General features: G+C 37.0%; 1 protein-coding gene across 1 annotated transcript in view; it reads left to right on the top strand.

Moving 5' to 3' along the window:
• The window catches only part of Sesn (Sestrin), a 228,774-nt gene that overhangs the window by 96,204 nt on the left and 106,812 nt on the right, over nt 1–25,758 (top strand). Inside the window, exon 5 of the mRNA XM_089239615.1 lies at nt 7,560–7,820. Coding sequence (XP_089095741.1) covers nt 7,560–7,820 — 261 coding nt within the window. The remainder of the gene's footprint in view (nt 1–7,559; nt 7,821–25,758) is intronic.

The raw sequence follows: 25,758 nt of genomic DNA, 5'->3' as shown, positions 1-25,758 counted from the left end.
TTCTTTTATTCGGATCGAATAATCGATAGTTGTTCGAGTCTCTATCATATCCCACGAAAATCATCTTCTTACTTTTGGGTTCCAGTTTTTTTCTTTGAGAGTCCGGAACGTGCATAAACGCTTCGCTTCCAAAAATCTTGAGATGATTCAGGCAATTTTTCTTTCCAGTCCAAAGTTCATATGGAGTAGAATTTGGAGCTTGACTTGTTGGTGTTCTGTTCAGAATATATACTGCAGCATTCACTGCTTCTGCCCACAAGTATTTAGGTAGCTGTTTTGCGTACAGCATTGATCTGGCACTTTCAACAATTGTTCTCATGTCTCTTTCTGCACGACCGTTTTGTTCGGGTGTGTATGGTGCCGTTGTTTCCATCAAGATGCCTTTACTACCAAGGAAATTGTTGAACTCGTTATTGACTCGCCGCTGTGGTGGTCGAGTGGTTATAGTGCCGGACTCGTGATGCGAGGATCCGGGTTCTGTGGTTCCCAACTTCAAGGCGCAAATGCGAGCCGATCTCCCCGTTAAAAAGTCTCGCCACAGAGAGCAACAGTCCTACAACGGTAAATCATTCAACCATAACACTTCACTCATAGTTAGTAAAACTGGGGGCAGATGACAGCACTACACATAACAAGCATTACACAGAAACAAACTTTACGTCAGGTTGCACTACACGTACACGCACATTCCCGCATGTACCGATTCGTTGGGGGATTCCGCGGGGGGGGGGTTGCATGTGTGGTGTAGCAGTAGTAGGTAGGGGCTCGGGGATCCACGATGTTCTTAAGTCAGCCACCTCGTTGGGCAGTTTGCCTGTTGTGGCGTTGTATTTGTATTTGTATTTGTATTTGATAAATTCAGTTCCATTGTCAGTTCTGACTGCTTTGACAACATGTTGAAATTTGTTTTCACAGAGATGAACAAATTTTCTGAACTGTTCAAACGCATCACTTTTGTGTTTTATGAAAGCAACTGAACGATAGCCTGTGAAATCATCCTTAAAAAGAATGAAATAATTTGATCCTCCCACCGATTGAACAGACATCGGTCCACAAAGATCACAATGAATTAGTTCACCTGGGATAGTCGATTTGTGTTCCCTTCTTGTGAAAGATAGCTTATGTTGCTTTCCATACTGACAAGCCTCACAAAAGAATTTTTCGGCATCAGAAAAATTAATATTTTCTTTCAAAATATTTCGTTCACATAGCTCTTTAAGAGCTTTCATATTTATGTGACCAGTTCTTTCATGCCATAATTGCAAGTCGTTGTTACTTGTAATATTTACCTCATCACTAAATATGACTTTGAAAAGCATTTTATACAAATTATTTGCAGTACGAATACCTTCAGCAATTAATCTATTGTCATTATAAATTTTCACATAGTGATTTTTTTTAATTATCTTCATGTTCCTGGCAGCCAGTACACCTTCCGACAGTAAATTTCTTTTTAGACCAGGGACATATAATACTTCATGGATCTCCCCATTATTCCATGTACCATTCACGAATTTCTTAATCAAAACCTTACCTTTACCAAGAACGGGTAATTCAGTGTTGTTACCGAGCTTAATTTGACCATCTGCCTCCTGATAATCACTAAGACACTTTTTAATACACGTCATGGGGGCAGATGCGCCACTGTCAAGAATCCATTCATTTTCATCTGATTGAAGAGCACTGGAGACACTTTCAGCACTGAGCAAATCATGATTCACATACGTAAAATTGGACGCACCATCATTTTCAGACGAACGACGATTGAAGTCGTGCTTTCGTTGTTTACATTCGGAGGCATAGTGCCCTTTCCTTCGGCAAGAATAACAGATCACTTTCGACTTGTCGAGACGCTTTTTGGATTTTTCATGACTCTGAAAATTTTTGTTTTTCGACGAATAGTACTTCTTCGGCTTAGAAACTGAGACACACGCAGTTTCACTCTGTTCGTTGCGCGAAATCGAAAGCTCTTCATCGATGAGACGTGCCGTTAAATTGGAGACCGTTTGCTTACTTGAATCCATAGACAACCAGGCTTGACGAAAGTTCATGTATTTTGTCGGCAAAGTACTTAGAATCTTTGTTGTGATTGTAACATCACCCACCTCTTCACCGGCGTCCGTGATTTGACGAGCGAGGTTTTCAACTTTGGCTATATACTCCACAGCTGACTCGCTGCTTTCCATTTTCAGCTGATGAAATCTGTCCAGCAATAACATTTTGTTGAAGGCGGACTTTTGCTGATAAATCGAGTCTAGTTTGTCAATCATTTCTTTCGAGGAACGACAGTTCTGCACCAAGGATATCTGGGTCATCTCGATCGCCGAGGTGATAACAAACATCGCTGTTGCGTCAGCTTTCTCTCATCGTGCGAGGGCAGGACCTACATTCGGTTTAGCATTCTCGCCTACAACCACGTCGTAGACTCCTTTAGCTTTCAACGCACAGTTCACCAAGAACTTCCATTGGGAATAATTCGAGCCGTCGAATTTGTTGATTGACGAAATCTCAACTGCAGCCATCGTGGTAGTCGAAACGTAAACCAACGGATTCGGAAACTAGAACTTGTTCACAAAGAACATAAATCCCTCAAAACTTACAATTAACTTGTCAACAGGGGCTGGGGACATAACCTGTGAAAATTATGAAACTAATTCATAGTCAAACACATTGACTGGGCGCAGGGAATCCCGTAATATAAGTTTAATTGTATAGAGAGATAGACAGATACAACCGTACAGTATGGCCGCGTAAACAAGACTGATAGTTGCCACTCATATCAAAAGTAAATTGTACAAGATAAACAGAAGAGTTGCCATTCTGTAAACCAGCAGAATATAAAACTTCAACACCCCCCCCTCTTTATTAGGGGGGTTGAATTTTGACATTTGACTTAAGTCTTAGACTTAAAACGAACATTCGATTATGTTGATTTAAATATTCTAACAAATAAAAACACTTCTCAGCAGGCAAATGAGGTAATGTACTATATTGGTTTAAAACATATTACTACAATAGGAAACAAGCTGCCATAATAAATGGTAAAATCAGCACATTTGAAATATAATGAAAGGAGTCCCACAAGGATCGGCCCTTGGGTCATAATTATTTCTAGTTTATATTAATGATTTATGTAAAATAAAGTAGAACGGTAGAATAATTTCATTCGCAGATGACACAAGCCTATATGTTGAAGACGGGGGTGGATTTAGAGCTCGCTGTTGGTAGGGGTGATTTTAAAAATCTAGTCTAAGCATCGGTGACCACATGTCCTGCATTTTGTCTCGTATTTTCCGTGACAGTCCGGTTTTTCTGTTTTTTCTTCTCCATCCAGACTTTTTCAAAAATGTCACGGTTTTACTCGTTTATAGTCGAAGTTTTCTTGAATTTGTTGTTTAATTTTTTGTTGCAATATTACCATATAGAAGTTCCGAAAATTTCATAAAATATCACAGTATTTTAAATACAGTTAAACTCGGTTATAACGATATCGAAGATTCCGCGGGATTTCGGCGTTATAACCGAGTCTGGCTGTATTGCTTTCACTTTTAGAATATTGTTCTAGAGCTCTTTTAGTTATTTTCTAACATTTACCGGTGATTATGTATGATCCCCACCTCATATTAGTTCACTACGACGCAGTTCGTTTTGTAGAGGCCATATAATATAGAGGTCCTACTACTGATGCTGGAAAAAAAATTAATGGAATAAAGTGAATATAAAGATAAGTTTGATTTTCTCCATCAGCAAAACTGGTAAAAGAAAGCCATAGCCTCATATTGTTTAAAGTTATATGCGTGAGTTCAAAAATCGTATGAAATGATCTCGTTTTAAACATCCAATTCTTGGACATAAGTGGACTCTTGGGTGACAAATAACATTTTCGAAAACTGAAACTCACGGAACCACAGCTTCAAAAAACGATATAAAAAATGGCATTCTTTTTGGGCAATGTTAGAGGAGTATTTTAGAAGGATAATTTTCACACAGCTTTCATTACATGCATATTTAATTGGTAATTTTCAATCAAAACCTACAATATTCAATTAGTAATATCTGACATAATTTTCATTCAAAACATACAGTATTTATTTAACAATTTTCGACACGATTTTCTTCCTTACATATTTATAATTAAAGGGTTCCAATCTACTAATCTAGAAAAGCAGATAACACGCAAATGTAAGAAAAAACGGGAGAAAAATATTCATTTCTCACAAATATTGATATCATAATTAAAATGATACATTATGAGCTATACCTCTCAAATAGTCTTAAATGTCACATCCTTGATGATACTTATCAACTAAATTCTTTAATCTCTGCGCAGAGTCCCGGTATTTCTTTCTCCTAATCAATGTGATGGTTTTGTCCACTTACAATTTGCTCCATCCGAACTTCATTCAAACTCTGTTCTCTTTTTATGGTACCGATGAACTTCCATGTATCTGGCTGGTGAGCAGATAATTGCTGTTGCAACGCTCTATGCCATCCTTCTATAGAATTGTTGGTATTAGGGAAATCGTTACGCGATCAATCACTCACTGGGTCACTCGGTCACTCACTGGGTCACTCAGTCACTCACTCGGTCACTCGGTCACTCACTGGGTCACTCAGTCACTCACTAGGTCACTCGGTCACTCAATCACTGACTCGGTCACTCCATCACTGACTCGGTCACTGGATCAATCACTCGGTCACTGGATCAATCACTCGGTCACTGGATCAATCACTCGGTCACTGGATCAATCACTTACTTACTCGGTCACTGGATCAATCACTTACTTACTCGGTCACTGGATCAATCACTTACTTACTCGGTCACTGGATCAATCACTTACTTACTCGGTCACTCACTCACTGGGTCACTCGGTCACTCAATCACTGACTTGGCCACTGGATCAATCACTCGGTCACTCAATCACTGACTCGGTCTCTGGATCAATCACTCGGTCACTCGCTCAATCACTCGGTCACTCGCTCAATCACTCGGTCACTCGCTCAATCACTCGGTCACTCGCTCACCTGGGTCACTCAGTCACTCACTGGGTCACTCGGTCACTCACTCAGTAACTCAATCGCTCACTCCCTCGCTAACTGACTCGCATTGAACTGTCGTCGGTGAATTGCTAGTCGGTGAATTTTCCTAGCGGTGAATTTTCCTAGTGGTGAATTGCATGGCGGTGAATTGTCGGTCGGTGAATTTTCCTAGCGGTGAATTGCATGGCGGTGAATTGTTGGTCGGTGAATTTTCCTAGCGGTGAATTGCATGGCGGTGAACTGTTGGTCGGTGAATTTTCCGGCGGTGAATTGTTGTCGGTGAATTGCTCGCGGTGAATTTTCCGGACACGATATTTGCCGCTGTTGGTGGTCGAGTGGTTATAGTGACGGACACGCGATGCGAAGATCCGGGTTCGAACCCCACAGTGGTGGTCGGCTGAAGTTGGTTTTCTGTGGTTCCCAACTTCAAGGCGCAAATGCGAGCCGATCTCCCCGTTAAAAAGTCTCGCCACAGAGAGCAACAGTCCTACAACAAAAAATCATTCAATCATAACACTTCACTCATAGTTTGAAAAACTGGTGGCAGATGGCAGCACTACACATAACAAGCATTACAGAGAAACAAAATAAAACTTCACGTCAGGTTTCACTACATGTACACGCACATTCCCGCATGTACCAATTCGTTGGGGGTTCCGCGGGTGGTTGTGGGCGGGGTGCATGTGTGGTGTAGCAGTAGTAGGTAGGGCTCGTAGGTAGGGTAAAAAAGGGCTCGGGGATCCATGGGGTTCTTAAGTCAGCCACCTCGTTGGGCAATTTGCCTGTTGTGGCTTTGTATTTGTATATATATATATACACACCATTTTTAGTGTATTTTCAAAAGCCGGGGGGGGGGCAACGGCCCCGCCCCCTAAATGACGGGCCTGTCGCGGATCACTTTAATAATCTGACAATGTGACGCGGGTAACATGAGTGGTGTAGAACCACACTGGGGGCCACTTAAGTGCTTTAAAACTACGTCACATGTCATCGCTGAAGTGTTCTGGAATTGTGTCCCGGATCATTTAAGTGATCTGAAAATGTGCCACGGCCAAGAATGTTCTGGAATTGTACCACGTGACACAAGCGATCTGTAAATGTATCGTTTTGTTCATTTTTAGAAAATTAGGTTTGAGAACGACAGGCCGCATCAGATAACCCCCAGGGCCATATTTGGTCCACGGGCCAGGTGCCTTTATGCGATTTATCATTATATCGTTTACTGGGTGGGTCGCAATAAATTTATTAAAGATAAAGTTTAGCTCATAGATTTCAAATAACATTGAAATTAACAGAAATTGATTATAATAACATAAAGGTATTTTCTTCCGAATTTTCAATTAAAAAAATTTTTTTTTTGCATTAAAAAATAAATTTTTGATCGTGGGGGAGGGGGCACGAGCCCCCTATGCCCCTCCCCCCCGTGTACGTCTCTGATCCCACCAATATGCGTTAGGATTCAGAGGGGCAGAGCAGATGACGAAATTTGACGCTGCTGACATGGGGGAGGCGGTCAGAGTTTTGATTACTTTTGCTGACAGGGGGGGTCAAAAATGGCTAAAAATTTGCTTGCGTAATACTTGAACGGCCCCTATGCAGATAGCCTTTTCGAAGAAAGAAACGCAATTCAAACTTTCATTTATTATAAAAAATAAACAACAAAAGTTAATCACTGAAAGTCGATATGTACAGTAATTTTGTTTGTTGCATTGATACCCATGTGCCTTTTTTTTTTCTTCAATAAATTAATTTTGCAATGTAGAGGGTTAATATTTTAAGTTTGAAAATTTTGAAACAATTAATTATTGGATAATTAATTTAGTTACAAAATCTAAATTTTCACGCCTGTGACTACATGCCACTGCCTGTCCCAAGCATAGATGAAGTGTGAAGGGAAAATAATGCGGGGAAGGGGGGGGGGAAGTTATCTATCAACAATCGGTATCAGCAGGAAAGTGGAGGGAGAGAGCGTCCGGTGCAATTGGACATGGATAACAAGAGTGAAGCAGTGCAATTAGGTAGCCACGCCTACCTTCCAGTGCAACTGACATATCTCTGATATTTTGCGTATATATTTTTTTTTTACAGTTAAGAGTTAATAAACGTGTAGGGCATTTTCGTAGTTTAAAAAAATTCTTTTTCAGGTGTTTTTAACATATATGGCGAAGTTGCCCCATTTCCAGGCTAACTTTGCCAACATTTTTTTTTTAACGTATAAATGTTTACTTAATTTGTCAAGTTTCTGCTGATTGTGAAATTAGTGATCAAGACTAACTACTTAGGTTTATGATGATTTTGAAACATTTTCGTATATTATCGGTTGACAAAGCAGCTGAAAGGAAAAAAAAATGTGGCAAACTTGTACCCAGTTGAAGGTAGCGGTGATAAAAACTGTTAGAAACAATCAAATGTAAAGAAAAGTTACCTTTCGAGTTAAGCAAAACGAAACTAAAACATACATATTAAATTTTATATGTTGTATAATAAAACTTTTTAAATAAATTTTTTTTTTTCATTAGGAAGTGAGAGAGAACAGTGTCGAGGAATTAATGGAGAAGATGAAGAATCTAGTTCGTCAAAGAAAAAATGAGCCATCTGATGAAGAACTTTTGCAAACTTTTGTAAAAGTGGAAAAACAAAATATGGAACTTGATACAGGATGCCAAAAATCACTGGAAATCGATTCAGATTTGGCGAAATTTGTGGACGATTCTAATTTTATGTATGAAGATTTTGCCAAGTCTAATGACTGCACAATGGCTTCACCTTTCAGAATACAAGTAATTACAGTAACTATTTCTTATTTTTTATTACTGCATTATACTACTACACCAACTCTAGCTATATCGCAATTTACTGTCATTAATGAGATGGGTTGAAAATGAAGGCGCTGTCTATCGGTGGTCGCCTCAAGCTCGTTAGGGAAAATATCTTATCTATATCCTACTTTGGATTCAAACCCGGGACCGTGACAGCAACCTTCAAGGTGGTAGACGAGTATCTTATCACCACGCCATTCAGGCGCATACTCCATGTACGGGTGGTAACTATCGACCGCCCAATAATTACACACTGGATTCTTTGTGAAAAACTAATTTAGAAAGTGTTTTTTCAGTTTTTTGATCTGACCCAAAATTAATTAGTTATAACGCTTTAAAAATTGATGACGTCATATAAAAATACGGCCAACTTCACCAAAACGTATAACTTGGTGTTTTTAACAATGCTAAAAATGTAATAACCCTGTTACACAGAAAAGGAAAGAGATATGAAAAACCCCGTTTTTTTCCCTCGCACTTTTCAAGAAAGAGAAAAAAAACTTTTTTAATACAAATCAATCAAAATATCTTTGCATCTCACGCCGCCAACTTTTACAAAAGTTATAGATAAGTGTTATAGTTAAAATTCAATAAAAAATAACCATCAATTAAAATCCTAAAAGCTCGTGTTAAAGTACCGTAAACTGGGGTGACTTTGTGCCACTTTTTGAGGTTTTCTCCTTGATATCTTCTTCCCTTATGCTTTGCCTAGGCTGCTGGGGATTTTACTAAAGGTAGCCTCACATCTTAGCTTCCGATTTCTGGTTTAAAAAACATTATAACAAGTAAAGGACAGCGAATTTTTTTTCGTGTGGCACATAGTCACACCCATTTTTATTGAATTCCGGTTGTTTTTTAACTTTACTTAATTTCATTAATAAACTTTAATTAATTTCATTTTTTTTTAATTTATAGATTCAATGTAGAGTAAAATATGCTTGTGAGGACCGGGGGGCACAAAAACCATTCCGGTGCTTAGGGCCTTCAAGCGTCTTAATTCGGCCCTGGTTACCTTGTTCTATTGGTGTAAAAAAAAATTTTTATATCCCACATATGTGGGACTCTTCCAAGTGCGGGCCCTGTGTGACCGTATCTGGCTCAAACATAATAGGGGGCTCTGGAGGCCGACCTGAGGGCGACTCTGGTCAATTTAACCGAATAGCGAAAAATATGTATGTGAAATAAATAGCCATGGTTGTTTGTAGTGCATTTGTGGTGGAAAAACAAAGTCAAAACAACATGGGCCCTCGGAGACTCTTGTTATCTTTGTCCTAATTGCACTGGACGGCCCTCCCTACTTCCCTGCTGATACCGATTGTTGATAGATAATTTTGTTATCCCGGTATTATTTTTCCTTCACATTTCATCTATGCTTAGGACGGACAGTATAGTGACAGGCATATAGTCACTGGCATGGAAATTCAATTTTTGTAATTAAGTAAATTAATTATCCAGTAATTAATTGCTATAAAAATTTCAAACTTAAAATATTTACCCTCTAAATTAATTTATTGGAAAACAAATGCACACGGGTATCAATGCAACAAAATTAGAATTACTGCACATGTCGACTTTTAGTGATTATATAACTTGTTTCTTTTTCATAATAAATGAAATTTTGAAATTGAGATTCTTTCTTTGAAATGGCTACGTGCATATCATCATCTACATTCAAGTGATTTGTGGTTACATTTTTCACAAGCAAAAGTGATGAAAACCCCATTTCGATGGGTTGAAATAGGCACTAAAAAAGCATTTTTAATTAATAGAAAAAAGGAAAAGTAACTGAACACTCTCGATATTTAGGATCCGAATACTGGTTACAAAGCTAGCTGCATTCCCCTGAATCTACTGTTTCAATAACATATTATAATAACTGCATTATTAACTAAGTTAAGTTATGTGTGTGTGACATTATTATGCCAAAACTTTTTATTTTTTGTTTTCCTTCAAGGTTAAGGCAGAGCCGATTTTTTTTTCAAATAATTACAAGAAAATAAAATATCATTCATATACAAGTACAAAACAACCAAGGAGACATTAGTCCCATACTGGTTGTTACAATCAAAATGTTTGTGTATGTTGAGATTACTACAACAAATTAGGATTCCTGACAAAGATATAGTAAAATTATAATTAATGAAACAAAATGAAAAATATGTATTATAAAGATAAGTGAAAAATAAACAACAAAAAACAAAAGAAAATAAGAGAAAGGAAAAAGGGATGTAATTAAATTTAGCATAACTATATAGGCGGTGGCGGTTTACGGAAAATTCACCGCCATGCAATTCACCGCCAGGAAAATTCATCGCCGGAAAATTCACCGCTAGGAAATTTCACCGACAACAGTTCGATGAAAGTCAGAAAGCGAGGAAGTGAGCGATTGAGTTACTGGGTCAGTGAGCGAGGGAGTGAGTGAGCGGGCGAGCTACTGAGTGAGTGACCGAGCTACTGAATCCGTGAGTGAGTGAGCTACTGAGTGGATGAGTGACCTAGTGAGTAAGTTACTGAGTGGATGAGTGACCCAGTGAGTAAGTGAGTTACCTAGTCAGTGATCCTAAAGATATGGCGGAAAGTTTTATTAATGACTGTATTAGAAGAAATTGAGATGATACGGAAGAAATTATAAATTGCTGTTGCACAAGAGAATATATTCAATAATTCCATTAACTCTATGTTTTCCTCAGAATCTTCTAACGAAACGTTAAAAGGAATAATAACAGAGAATTAAAAGATAATAAAGTAAGTGGATACGAGATGAATTAACTTCCTAATGCTTAAAATCATCTCCTGTTATCACTTTGATGTTATATAAAACATTGTTGATCATCAGTAAGCAATGGATTATTTTTTTATGATGAACTAGCTGTTACCAGCGACTTCATTGGTGTGGATTCTGCAATCTCAGATTTACTCAGCAATGATTCCCCCTATACCACTTTAACACCTCATGATCGCCATGGGTGATGAACTTTCAGAAATATCGTTTTAGCGCGTGTCTACATCTACATGCTGCATATAAAATAACATGTCCTGACTGATTCATCATCGCCGAGCCAAAACCGCTGATATCAAATTTTGTGAATAGTTTTGTTTCACGACGTGAAGACTCACTAAGAAAGGTTTTTCCATATTCGACTCTTAAGAGGGGTTCAATAATGGAGGGGGTCATATGTTGGAATCACGCCGAGCCGAAACCGCTGAAGCTATAAATATGCCATTAGGTCGATATTGTAATATATACAATATATAACATAGAACAATCAGATTTTTTAATCATTTGTGACACTACTAGGTTATAACTAACTAATTCACCCACTCCCTCACTCACTTACTCTCACTAGGTCACTCGCTCAATCACTTACATACTCACTAGGTCACTCTCTCACTCCTCTCTCACTGACTCAGTAACTCAATCGCTCACTCCCACGCTAACTGACTCGCATCGAACTGTTGTCGGTGAATTTTCCGGCGATGAATTTTCCTAGCGGTGAATTGCATGACGGTAAATTTTCCTAGTGGTGAATTTTCCGGCGGTTAATTTTCCTAGCGGTGAATTTTCCGGACACGGTTGCCTTTTTAATCTCAATGGGAAGGGTATTATAAAATTTCGGAACGAGAAAACTGAAATGTTTTTTGAGTATAGTTTTGTGAACTAAAGGTGGTGAATAAAAAAAAAAAAAAAAAGGTGAATTAAGGCGAGCGGATGTGTGCGTTGAGTTTGAGGTTAAAGTAAATTGATTCTTCTTAATTATCATTACTGATCTATAAAAATATAAGTAACGTAGAGGTAGGATCTGGAGTTGACGGAAGAGTTCGTCTGATGGAGTGTTATAATCAGATGTCAATAGCCTGATAATTTTATTTCGTAGAGACAAAATAGGAGTAACATTAGATACATAATCGCTTCCCCACACTGAGAGATAATGTTTCATTCTCATTTACTGCATGGAGTAGTAGTAGGTTAGTAGAAAGGTTTTACTTACAATAGGTTTGAGATAAAGCTTGTATAACATGAAACGCAATTTAGCTTTTAAATGGTTAAGCCGGGTTTTCCTAGGAGCAAGTTTCTACAGTATTTGCAGCGTGAAAACACTGAATGGTCAAAAAACTTGAATTTCAAAGTTTTTAACCAATCAGCATTTTTACGCTGCTCACGGCGCAGAAATTATACTCCTAGGAAAACCTGGCTTTAATATGAGAAAGCCATTTTAAATTCTGGTCAACACGAATACCAAGGTATTTTATCGTAGTTGTTTGTTCGAGACGTTGACAATTACATGAATTATAATGAAAACAACTTGGTTCATGGGGTATTATGTTATGTTCAAGAGGTGGAATATTACGTAAAGAGAAATTAATAAATTTACTTTTAGAAATGTTTAACTTGAGATTATTATTAATAAACCAGTTTTGAATTGTAATTAGATCACTATTAGTTGTTGTGATAAGTGGTTGATAATCTGTTCCAGAGTAGAGAATGACAGTATCGTCGGCAAATACAATGATTTTACCACTTATTTTAAGATTACATAAGTAATTAATAAAGATAACGAATAATAACGGACCGAATACAGATCCTTGTGGGACTCCGCTGATAATATTCATAAAATTACTGAAATGAGCATTACATTTTACTCTTTGAGTTCTGTTAGTAAGATATGAGTGGAGAATGTTAAAACAAAACCGTTGCCTCTGATACCACAAGAATGCAATTTAGAGAGCAGAACTTTGTGATCGACACTATCAAATGCTTTCCTAATATCTAAGAAAATGCCTGTAGTTTTTCGAGATAAATCGATATTTTTATACGCATATTCAGTAAAGTTTAAAAGTGCAGATTCAGTGTTTCTTTCGGTAGAAATCCGTTCTGATTGGAGGAAAAAATTCACTGTGGTTTAAGAAAGAGTAAATCCTAATGTTGAGAATCATCTCAAAAACTTTAATACCGTCAAAACAGGAAGCAGAATTTGGAAGTGATTTAATTATTTTTGATGCTTCATACTGATCAGTAGGCATCAGAAAGATAGATTTATCATTAGTTTGTATATATTGTTTAAAATTATCATTTTGTGCCTGTATATGTTCTGAAATATTCACGAAATGGGTATTAAAGTTATTAGCTAGTAAATGGGAATTTGTTTCTGAGGGCATTATTTTATTTTTGTTCTCTGATCTCTCCAAGTATTTTATTAATGAATTTCCAGCGTTTATCTGATGTATTGCAGTTAGAAAATTTAGCAGTGTAAAAAATTTTTTTCTGTTAATTTTATTTGACTTTTGAGAAATGATGTTACGTTTTTGTAAGCTTGTTGAATTGATAAATCATACGGATACTTCCTAGATTTCAAGTAAAGTTTTTGTTTAATGTTGATCAAATTGACCAATGCAGGTTAAATCCAAGGCTTGTTATGTTTTTTGTTATTTTCTATATGAAGGTATTTTGTATAATTATTAATTAGTTTCGAGTTTAAAGATAAATTGACCAAAATTCAGGCCTGGGGTATTTTTCGTAATCGCAAAACTGTAATTTTGAAGATGAAAAATTCCGGTGAGATCTATTTTTTAAATAACTTTTTTTACCATTAGCAAGTTTAGGATTAGACAAAAAAAAAAAAAAACTAACTTACAATAGATTGTGTAGTGATCAGTTAGAGTAGTGGTGAATATAGCTGAGGAAATTTCATCGATTTTAATTGAACAGCGAATAAATATGTGATCAATGTGGCCTTGTAACATTGGGAATTAAAGGAGTGAAGCCGTGGCTAGAGAGCATATCAAAGTAATCAGATTGAGTATTGCATATAGCATTTAAGATGTCAATATTAATATCTCCTATGATAACTACATTTCTGTGTTGAATATTTTTTTAAATGGAATTGAGTTCTTCGATACATTGATTGGGAGCAAATGAGTGTGCCCTATACAGATTTAATATAGTGAGTTTTAAGGTTTGTTCTTGGAATAATCAATTCACCAGTAAGCATTGAAAAACCATCAAGTTCTAAAAATTTAAGAGATTTGTAAGTGTAAACAAAAATTACCCCGGAGTTGTACTTTCTACAGCGAGTGAATAAATTATAGTCAGTTATAGTGCATAAAGATTAACTTCATCCTCATAGACCCAAACCTCTGATAGCACCAAAATATAAATATATTTCAATGATTGATTGAATAAAACAAGAAGTTGGTCAAAATTCGCCCTAACACTTCCTATGTTAAAATGAACTATATTTATCGAGAAAAATTCGTCATTGGAATCATTATGAATAAGCAAAAAATTATTCAATTCCTCCAGGGTGCTGATATCATGATATTTCAAATTAGCGCACATTCCAAAGGAATTTAAGTTTATAAATAATTATCCAACAGCACCCCGGAAAAAAATTTGACAAGATTCCAATTCAAATAGAGTTTAGATGTAGCAAAATTTGTAAACATAGCAGAAGTGAGAGGGTGATTTTGGAAACTTTAAAGTTTTTGAACAAATTAATATATTAATTGTGTTGCATTTAAGACGTAAACGGGAATTATATGAGCAGTTAAACAATATAGCGATGCAAGGCCGGGCTTAGGAATTTCGTGGCCCGGTGCAGAAAAATTTTTGCGGCCCCCCTCCAAAGCATTTTTATGGAGTCGCTCCCCAACTTTTCGAGTTGCGAACATAAATCTTATAGGGGAAAAGTTGTTTAAAAAAATTTAATACACTTATTTTTTTTATTATTTCAGGAACGCGTTGATAGCTGAGATCGTAATCAATAGAGCTCGGAAGTTTAGGTACTAAAAAAGGCATTTATGGAAAGAAGGGAAAATAACTAAAAACTTATGTATTAAGGTTCCAAAAACTATCTTAAAAATTGGTTGTACTCAATCCGTCTATTGTTTTAATTAGAGTTTATAATAACTGCATTATTATCCCAGTGAAATTGATTGCAAGCCCAAAATACAGGGCCGTAACTGAAGGGCAGGAGAGGCAACTGCCTCGGGCGGAAAAATTTAGGTGGGGTTGGCAATTTTAGGTGAAACAAAGACACCGTTATAAAATTATTAAATTTCAAAGTTGTGGCAGCGGCAAAATTCCTAGTTACGGCATTGCATAATCAAGTATTTGATGTCCCTCAGGTCAGGTCAATTCCAGGGCCACCATTACAGACGCACAGCCCGAAGAGAAAATGATTTGTGGGGCTTTTTCGAGTTGCGAATAATTCTCGTTTGTTTGTTGTATTATTTGGAATAATTACTATCATTTCTACAGTAGAAACGTAGGTACCTTGTTCTCTCTCTCTTTCTCTCTATTGTTGTAAAAAATGTAATTTTTTTTATATTCCCACATATGCGGAACTCCTCCAAGCACAGGGGCTCTGTGTGACACATCTTTCGCACACCTCTGAGGGCGACTCTGGTTAATTTAATCGAATACCAAAAAATATGTAAAATAAATAGCCATGGTTGTTTGCAGTGCATGTATGGTGCAAAAACAAAATCAAAACAACATGGGCCTCAGAGCTCTGTCTTCTACTTCGCTTTGGGTGAGTCATGACGTCAACTGATGGTCTCTTGGAACGATCATCTGTAGCTATACATACACAATGCAGTCCATTGCCTGAGCGGAACATATAATGTGAAGCATGCGGAAAAGCAAAAATTTCAAATTTTCCTCTGCTTTTGTAGCATAGGGCTGCGTTCATTTGAAGCACCACGTCTAACACCAATTGCACCCACAGGGGTGGGGATAACAGGGCTCCAGCCAGGAACCCGGAACGATTCTTCAAACTTTTTTTGTTTTTTCATGCAATAAATTCACTACTTTGGAACCTGTGAAACATCTGACAAGGAGGCCCGCCAAATATCCCGGCCTGGGGACGCTGCTGCAGGATGTGGGGGCCATATGCTAACGCCATCCGGTCAAAGTAAAGTTAACGCATGCAACACTTTAAGTTTCCTCTCTCAGATCACTTTGGCTGCAGTTATAGTGGAGCGAATAGGTTAAGCGGTACGAGAGTTGCGACTAGAAAGAAAAAATGCATAGGGCTGGAGGAAGAGACGTGCGCGCATAGTAGAAGAGGATATAAAAAAATGGCCAGAGGGGGTTACGAAATGTAATGGTATGATGATGATGACCCCTACTCAGAAGAGGGAAGGAAAAAAAGGAGAACGGACCAATCAGCAGATCGAGGTGAAAACAAACATGTTTGTTCGACTCCCGCACCTCGTTGAGTAGTCTCTTTCTATGTCTCGCTCCTCGAGTATGTGCGGTGTAGAACAAACAATACAATTGTTTTCGTCGCTAGTCGCTATTATGCCACTCCAGTACCTCGTGGTCGCCTCACTATGTGTTCCTCCATCGCGTTTACATGGAGCTGAATGAAACAGGGGGGTGTTTCAGGGTACTTTCTGATGAAAATTAATACCAAGAATTGGAAAATTTAAGAAAAAAACATTTCTTTTGTTTTCAATGCTCAAAATGTCCAAGCTTTGCATATTATGGCCTCTGAAATGCACCAATAAACTTGAAACTATGGTAAAATAGGCATATATGGCAGAAAAAATCCAAAAAGGCTTTTTTTTTTTATAGGAAAGCTTAGGCAAAAAACGCATTTAAGGCATTTTGAACATTCGGGCTCTAATAATCATACAATCCATTGAGAGGGAATTGCATTTTAATTAATTTGGCAAAATTTATAAATGATTAATAATAATTAGCGTGTGGTCCACCTACTTACACTTCATCGAATTATATTGAACAGACATACATTTCTGACGTACTTTTAAAGCGTTTCATCATATTTATCAAATAAATGTTGCAATTCGATACAAAGCCGTAGCGAGGGGAACCTTGGGAGTCTGCCCACCCCTCTCCCCGAAATGTGAGAAAATGACCGAAAAAATGGAAAAGGATGGCCAAATCTATTGTTCTATCACTTTGGTCTCCCCGAAATGAAACTGGTCCCCCCTCCGAACGAAATTTCTGGCTACGGGCCTGATTCAATATCTTTGATCATTTTTCGAATCTTTTATTGCTGTTTTTGTTTAATTAATGTAAATTAACAGAAGTAAAGAAATCAAGTACTAAAATTCACACAAATAAAGAAAAACATTTTTAAACATGTTAGAACCGTGTATTTGAAAATGTAGGTTAATGTAAAATTACTACAGTATATTCTGCTTAACGTACCCACTTCGAATGTTTTCTCGCCTTAGAATTGCGAAAATAAATCGTACTAACTTTTATTAACACTTATCGAAATTTCCCATTTAAAGCGTTTTCTCTCCAGCAACGTTTCTCATGATTTTTTCGAAAACGCTGTAAGTGGGATTCACTGTATATGAACTCTTCAATGTTATTACTTGTTTAAAAACAAGTGTTTCCTGCCACAAATAAAATTAAAGATTGCAATCTCAATATTCAAATTCGAAATTCAAAAAGACGCTCTCGTATAGGCTGTCGAATATTAACACTAGTTGCAAACAGCCTAAACTCATACGGGGGAGGAAGGGGCATGGCGGGGTAATGCTCCCCAGTGCCAATGACGGAGCCGACTGATCTAATTTATATGCATATATATAAATTGGTGTCATCATCATGCCCCCCCCCCGCGCCGTTCATGTCTATCTCCACCTATGCCTAAACTTCAGATAAAATTTATTTAATAGGCAAACACATTGTCTTAACAGAAAATGAACTACCGGGGCTGTAAGCAACGTACTCTCCGAGACCGTCCATCCCTTTGGGAAAGAGCGCAAACCATCCCAAGATGGTCTCTCTGAGCGGTCATGTCTGTCTGTCTGTAAGCAACGTAGCCTACATCCTTAATTTTCGGACCTTTGTGCTCTTAAATGTTTTTATGCATGGACTCTCTGTTCATGAAACAAAATATCTCTAATATTGGTACTGTACTAGATGAATAATTAGATTGAGAAAAAAAATCAGCGAAAATTTTACTTTTTTTTTCGGAAATTCAGTAGTAAAAATTGTCAAAATTTAGAATTTACACATTGTATATCCATCTTTCGGAATATATGATAGAATAATTCAGATGAGGTGTTTATGGCTGGAAACTGCTGAAAAGTTCTCAAGCCTCCTTAGGGAAACATCGTGACAGGACAGTTTAAAGGTTCCGAGAATGGCATGCAATTAACACTCCGGAGGAGTGTCGAAGTTGCTTCGCTACGGGGCAGTCATCATCTAGAGATGTTCATGCTACAGACCAGATGGTAACTCCAACGAGAGGGGAGGTTTTCAATGGTATTATTTTATTACTAGATTTCTTTTGTGGTGCCCCTTTTCGTTTGATGCCTTAAGCATGTTTTTTTTCATGGTTAATATAGCCGTTATTCTTTAATGGCAAAAAGGCCAGACTTTTTTTCAGGGGTAAAGAATGCGACCCTTCATCTGCATACACTCTTTTCCCCTTTAAAATAAGCTAATGTCATACCCAATAACACTAAAAATGATATTATAAGGTCTTTAAACTGAAAAAATTCTTTCACAATCAATAGTAGTTTAATGGGAAAAAAATTAAATTTTAATCAAAAATTTCCAAAACATCTGCTGAAAAAGGAGAGTTTCGTTTGGAAAAATTGTGGCCCCCTGAAATTTGGCGGCCCAGTGCGACTGCACCTTCCGGCCCCCCCCCCCCAAGTCCAGCCCTGCAGCGATGTTTTGCACAAAGTTTGGACATCTTTGGCAAGATGTTATGGACATGAACAAAATCGGAGTGCATTCAGAGTGCACATTCTTATACTAGGGGTTTTATACATGTTAATTAATGCAATTTAGATCATCGAGATGACTAATTTTGTACACCCTAGAGTCCTCCGATTGTCTCAAATATACGTTTCTCGTCCAACAAAATCAGTTTTAAATTTCTTTCCAAAATAGAATACCTGTTTAAGAAATGGTGCCAAATGCTCGTTGAAATAAATTGTGTTGGGTCTGAGTCGATCGTTTATCTGAGATGCACAAATCTTAGATTTACGGGCGATGGGACGGATAGACGTCACGGGATTTTTTTGGTCTTGAACTGCATGATGATAGGCTTGATCTTATCTTTTCTTGATGTTAGAACACGATGGATTATGTTAACGTCGGGTTCTAAGTCTTTCCTTTGTTCATATCAAGTTTTTGCAGGATCGTTGACTTGACTTCATCCAAATTCTCATTAATTTCACTTTCCGGAAGACCGGTAATTTCAATGTTTTATCGCTCGAGTATTGTTGGAGATCGGCGATATCAATTTGAAGGTTTTCATTTGAGATTTTAAAGCGGCGTTCTCCACATTTCTAGTTGCGTCATTTTGTTGTTGTAATCTTGTATTTTTGATCGCTGATTTTCAACTATTGCTTTCAGTGAGGTTACTTCCTGGGATTGAGTTGAAAATTGATGTCATGAGACTCATGAGCGCCTGGGTGTGTTTTTCGAACATGGAGGCGATACATGAAATGAGTTAAGTAGATTCTTGTGACAGAGGACCCATCGTTTCACTCACAGTATAACAGATGTTCTTCTCACAGGTCGGAATCGGTTCGACGACAGTTTCTTGATCAAAAGAGTTAATAATAGATGACTCGCTTTCATTTTCGGGTTTACGGGGATGTCACCCTCTGGCATACTGGTTGAAGTGTTGCTTTGTTCATTAGATACACATTTAACACACTCAGTTGGCTTTACGGCTTTTGGCAATTTTTCGAAAAGTTTTCTCATAACCAGCGCAATAGAAGTGATAACACGCCTCACATTTAACACACACAATTTTTTCATCCTCAACTATGATGTTTTCTTCATATTGAACGCCTGAACCTGATGTTGGATTCATTTTTTCCGTAAACAGACAGTTAATGCACCTATTACATTTACTAAATTTTATTCACTTTATTGTTAAAAGGTTTTGTTGAAATTTTGAAATAAAAAAATTTAATCGAATACTCAATATGTAATTTTCTGACATGGAAAATAGTGGTAGCTGAAATTAAAGAAAATTTTTTTAAAACCATGTTATATAACCTTTACATATGGAATTATTTAAAAATGTTCAGATATTGAGCTTTGCATTTACGAATAAACATAGAACAATGTCGAAATAGGCATTTAAGGCAGAAAAATTTCAAAAAAGACATTTTTACAAAAAGTTTGAAAATAGGCAAAAGGCATTTATGGCATTTTACCTGAACTTCCGGGCTCTAGCAATAACTGTTGTTCCTTTTTGACATGATGTTACGGTTCCTTGACTTACTCTCATTCAGTTCAATTCGGTTGATTAGAAGTTCAATGGGAATGCAAAACAAAACATATGTAAATGTTTGAATTTACCGTTTTAATTACCCCCATTTCGTCCGGCGTTCAGAGCCCACCCCCAGAGATGGGAGAAAGCTGCAACAGCACATGGCCCTGAACTTTGACGAGCTCTGCACTTACAAAATAGATTTTTTTATGACAGTGATTATCCAAATTAGTAGAAACCTGCGTTATACAATGAGATCTCTCGCTGAAATACTCCCCTCTCACTTTGACACTGTTGTGCCATTATAAAGTGAGTTACTACGCATTAACGCTCTATTCCACGGGCCTAAAAAATGTCCAGAACGGACAGTTCTGTGAATCACTCGGTGCTCATGTGGTCAATCACCCAGGGAATTACTCGGTCGCTCATGCGGTCGATTACTTGGTCAATGACTCACTTGGACACTCATACGGTCATTCATTCATACAGTCAATTGCACACTCACAGATACGGTCACTCACGGGGTCAGTCATTCTGTCACTCAGTCATTTGTACGGTCACTAACACACTCCTACAGTCAATTTCACTCACCTGGTCACTCATACGGTCACTTATGCACTTATATGGTCACTCATAAGGTCACTTATGCACTTATATGGTCACTCATACGGTTACTTATGCACTTATATGGTCACTCATAAGGTCACTTATGCACTTATATGGTCACTCATACGTTCAGGGCAGGTGTAATGTCAGGTGCGAAATGTAACGGGAACGAAACGTTCCAGGGGCGAAATTGCCGGATCCCATTTTTTCCACACATAATCGATTATCCACCATAACTCGAGAACGGTTTGAGATAGGATAGGGTTGGTGGGGTGTTTCACGATCCACTTGGACTCGTCTATCATCCCCTTTCGTTTGGCAGAATAGGTCCGCATTCCCCCTGTATATTTATCTTAACACATAAATAGCATCTCGAAAACTAGTTCGGAATCCACACGCGAAAAAAAATCTAACTAGACAGCTCTTTTTTTTTCCTGCTTATTACAACGCATTAATGTAATCGTATCTTCCTTTTTTGGCTTATTTCTGCTCAGAGAAACCTGAACTATAAATTTCATTTGAAGAACTGATAAAATTTACATCCGAGGGGGTTAAAGAATTGTTATTTATATATAGGCAAACCACTAGTTATCAATATTTAATTTCCATCTAGGACTTTGTTAGGTTTGTTAGACAGTTGCCATGGATTATATATAGTCAATGCATTTTATTTCATTATTACGACCTTTAATATTTTGCAGCCTGGTACTGCTACGTCCGTCGCACCTGCCCAAGTCTGGTCCTGCATCGTAAATCGGCTATGGTTCCATGAGCGAAGAGTGAACAGTACTCGTGACTTCTTTTCAGACACCAACAGCAAGAACAATTATAATTGACTGATCTTTGATTTTTCAATTGGTGACCGTATTAATTTTATGAGGATCAGCATCGATAGTCCAAAAATTGATCTATATTTGACTCTGAATCTAATGGAATTTCTTAACAAGGCTAAGGGGCACGACAGGAAAAAAATTTCTGACGATGGGTGGGGTAAGATAAATAAGATTGAGAAACTGTGCTAGTTTTGATCATATCAAACAGTCACAGATTTATATTTAAAACGTTATGTATTCATCATGATATTTTAAGACGATATTATGGTGACTAACTATTACATGAAGCTATTTTTTGTGTTCTTTTTAACCATGGGAAATGATTTTTATAATGAAAAAAGTAAATAAAATAACACACATATTTTGTAATATCTTTCGGGTATGTAAAATATTTATTGGGGCATGTATTAAGTAATTAATACTTGCCCGACCGTGCAAGTAAATTTTTGGTTTCATCCAACTCGGGGATTTATACAATAAATTAAATTTATATGTTACACGTTTTTTCCAGAGATCGAATAATGATTGTAATTTTGCAGGTACAACATTGATCACAATCATGGGCGGTGACACGGGAGCATCGAGGGGCATCGTCCCCTTCCCCAGCACCAAAGATGTGTACGGGCGATTTATACAGGGTGTCCTGTAAGTACTGATTCGGCCTTTATCTCATCAACCATTCATCGTAGAGTTATGATTCTAATTTTAAAAATGCTCAAAATATTTTCAGCAATTTTCACTCTTTACCAGTTTCAAGCGTGAAAATACAAGGTGTCATAAAATGAAAATCTAAATTTTTGTATGCCCCCGTCCTTCCGATTAGAAAGTTACTGCCCTGTATTTCCTGAAATTCACTGAGATATTTGAATTCAATCTGAGAAAAGTTGGGAAAGAATAGCATAAACCAGGGGTGGCCAACAGCTGGCCCGCGACTAGTCAAAATTATTGTGCATTAAATTGATTTTCTTATCATTATTTAAGGCATCATTTTCCACAGCAGACCTGATTAACAGAATATTTACATTCATTATTTCTAGTGATGATAGTAATTACCTATGTTCTCATCACACGGCCTTTTCGAACGTACGTATTACTCTTAAAGTTTGTTACGGGCATTTTTATCCCATTTCTCTTTCCGACACCTCGTTGGGTAAGTTTTTTTTTATGCTTCCATATATTTGCATCTCAACGCATATTTCATGTTCTGCTCACAGTGACGAAACTTTTGAAGTGGATGCCAACTCAGACACCTCGAAATTACAATCTACTTTTATATATATATTTATAATAATATATATAAGGGGTGGGAACTATATCGACCGCCCAATAATTACACACGCGATTTCTTGTGAAAAACTAATATGAAAAAGTGTTTTCAGTTTTTTGATCTGACTCATAATAAATGAATTATAACTCTTTAAAAATATATGGCGTCACTTCAAAATACTGCCAAATTCACCAATCGTACACCAAACGTATAACCTGGCGTTTCTGAAAATACTAAAAATTTATTTACGTCACACAGAAATCCAGAAAACGAAAGAGATACAAAAACAAGTTTTCTTTCCTCACACTTTTCAGGAAAGAGAAAAAAACTTTTTTTACAAGTCAATCAGAATATGTTTTTTGCATCTCACAGCTCCAGCTTTAGGGTGGTATTACACTGTAAAAGTTTTGTAAAAGTGCTTTGATAAAACTTGAAAAATACAACCAATAAACTGATCGGTTGGATTGGCTTGAATGTAAAAATTAAAGATGACGTATCTCATAAAATGAAAGAGGATGATAAGCAGCCCGGAAGCATGTCCGTATTTGACATTAGCAATATCTCTAGAGCGAGTGGTTCAGCGAACGGTTCGAAAATATCTCTAGAGCGAGTGGTTCAGCGAACGGTTCGAAAATATCTGTTGAAAACATCAGCTTATTCGTCGTATTTTCAAGTTTTATACAAGCACTTTTATAAAACTTTTATAGTGTAATACCGGCCTTACAGAGGTTATAGATAAGCGTTAAGTCATTTTGTTTTGTTCTCCAGAAAGTACCGAGTTTATTTTATTTATTTATTTATTTTTGGTTATAATTTTTAATTTGATGCATTCAGCATATAAGAATATTGTATGCTGAACTAACCTTAAAAATTTTTGAGAGGGATGAAGTTCTTCAAAATTATTTTTTCGAATAATAACTACCATAAAACTAAACGTTAGTGGGTAGATTAAAATAGCCAAATTTTACGCCAGAAAAAACACGCATTTATTTTCATGTCCCCAAAGAATTTTAATGGTTTTCTAGGGTATACTGGGGCTGCTGATTTCAAAACTGGTGTTGTTTTTGCAGAATCGGCTCTAGTTTGAGTAATGCATAATGTCAATATTTCAATATAGTCTGAAGATACTAATTTTTGCGTGGAAATTTTTCTTTCAACTTTTTATTTACTTTTCCATTTCATTCAACACATCATAACCAGACATCAGTGATCTTTATGTATCGATATTAAGTTTATTAATGATTTACATTTCGTACAGTGTCAATTTGTATGCTGCTCGTAGCATGAGCGGATCCAGAGCTCGTTGTTTTGGGAGAAGTGATTTTACAAAATAATAATAATAAATAAATAAAATGAGTCATACACTGTGAATAGGGTCACCAAACATCCTTCATTTTGTCCCGTATTTTCGGGAATGGTCCCGATTTTTTCTGCTCTCTCCATCCCGAATTTTTTGAAAAAATTTACTTGTTTTTTCTATTTTTCAGTCGAAGTTTTCTTGAATGTGTTATTTAATCAAAAACGTTTATACAGGCAATTTTCAACGAATTGATTGAATGCAATACTATCATATAAAATTTCTGAAAATTTCATGAATTAACGCGTTTTGCTTGGGGGGTGGGGGTAATCGGTGTGATCACCCCGCCCCCAAAGATCCGCACCTGGCTTATGTTATTACCATGGAAATTTAACTTTCACTTCATCCCAAAAACTAGAGCCGATCTGATAAAACGAATGTCAGATTTGGAATCGGTGCCCCATAAGCACCCTAAAATCACTGAAATTTTTTTTTTAGAATAAAATCAGTATTGAGTAGTGTAACCAATAGAAAAAATCAAAAACCCCAAAAATTATTTGAATATTATTTTGATTAAAAGTTTCCAATTGAATCGTTGTTATTTTACTGTTTCCACCAGTCACACATTTGTCAAGCTGTAATTTTTGTCCTTCATTGAAGCCTTTTACGCGTAACAGTTTTTTAATGAAAGTTCAAAAAAATCCAAAGAAATATTGTCATTTTATTGATCAACGTGTAATCTGATTAAAATGACAAAGTAAAATAACGATCGTGCAGTATACACATACGCACTGTATGAACCTTCCCTCAAAAAATTTTACATGATATCGAAGGTAAACAAATTGCCGCATATTTTCAAAAGAGGGGGTAAGTTGGCTAAAAAAAAAATCAAACAGATTTCATTTGGCTAACATTTTAGAAATCTGGTGATAAATTTGCTAACATAGGGGACGAAGCTAATACGTAACTTATACGTAATAACAAAAAATTTGTTATAATATCACACTACATGGAGAGAAAAAACGCCAATCGTGAAAGAAGGCAGAACTTGGCTTCTAATGGGATAGAATATTTCAGTTCAAGTGCAACCCGCTGGCGGAGAAATGTACACTGCTGAAACAATTAGGGGAGCACATGGTTTTAACAAAATTACGCAAAGATGTATACCGATAAGTAACATAAAATGAATCATCCATAATTTAAAGCCTAGCAGGAAACGGAAGAAGAGAACTTCATATGCAAATCAAAGTTCATGACGTCAAAAACCAGAAAAAGGAGATAAGGGCAGAAATCGGGATGTTGCAGAAACGTCTGTAAACTGCCGTAACTGTGAAATTCGATTGCGCAGTATTTTTTTTTTATCAACGGGATGTCTCAACAACGTGATTTACCGGAATCCATGGCATGGCGTGTTATAGGCAGACTGGAATCCGGACAAACACAACGTAGTGTCGCGGACGCTGTTGGAGTCGCCAGAAGTATTGTTGCAAGGCTGTGGAATCGATTCCAAGAAACAGGAAATGTTAGACGTCGACCAGGGCAAGGTCGGCCACGCGCCACTACAGCAACTGATGACCGGTATGTACGGTTAACAGCCCGTCGAAACAGAACAGAGAATGCTACGCAGCTGCAAAGACGGTTGCTCTTGGCAACAGGACGAAGGGTGTCCAGC

This window comes from Pholcus phalangioides, unplaced genomic scaffold, assembly GCF_987345545.1.
Source record: "Pholcus phalangioides strain wild (caught in Gottingen) unplaced genomic scaffold, Ppha-v1.0 ptg000011l_1, whole genome shotgun sequence".
NCBI classification, from domain to species: domain Eukaryota; kingdom Metazoa; phylum Arthropoda; class Arachnida; order Araneae; family Pholcidae; genus Pholcus; species Pholcus phalangioides.
The sequence above is the reverse complement of the archived record's forward strand: the minus strand, read 5'-3'. Positions and strand labels throughout refer to the sequence as shown.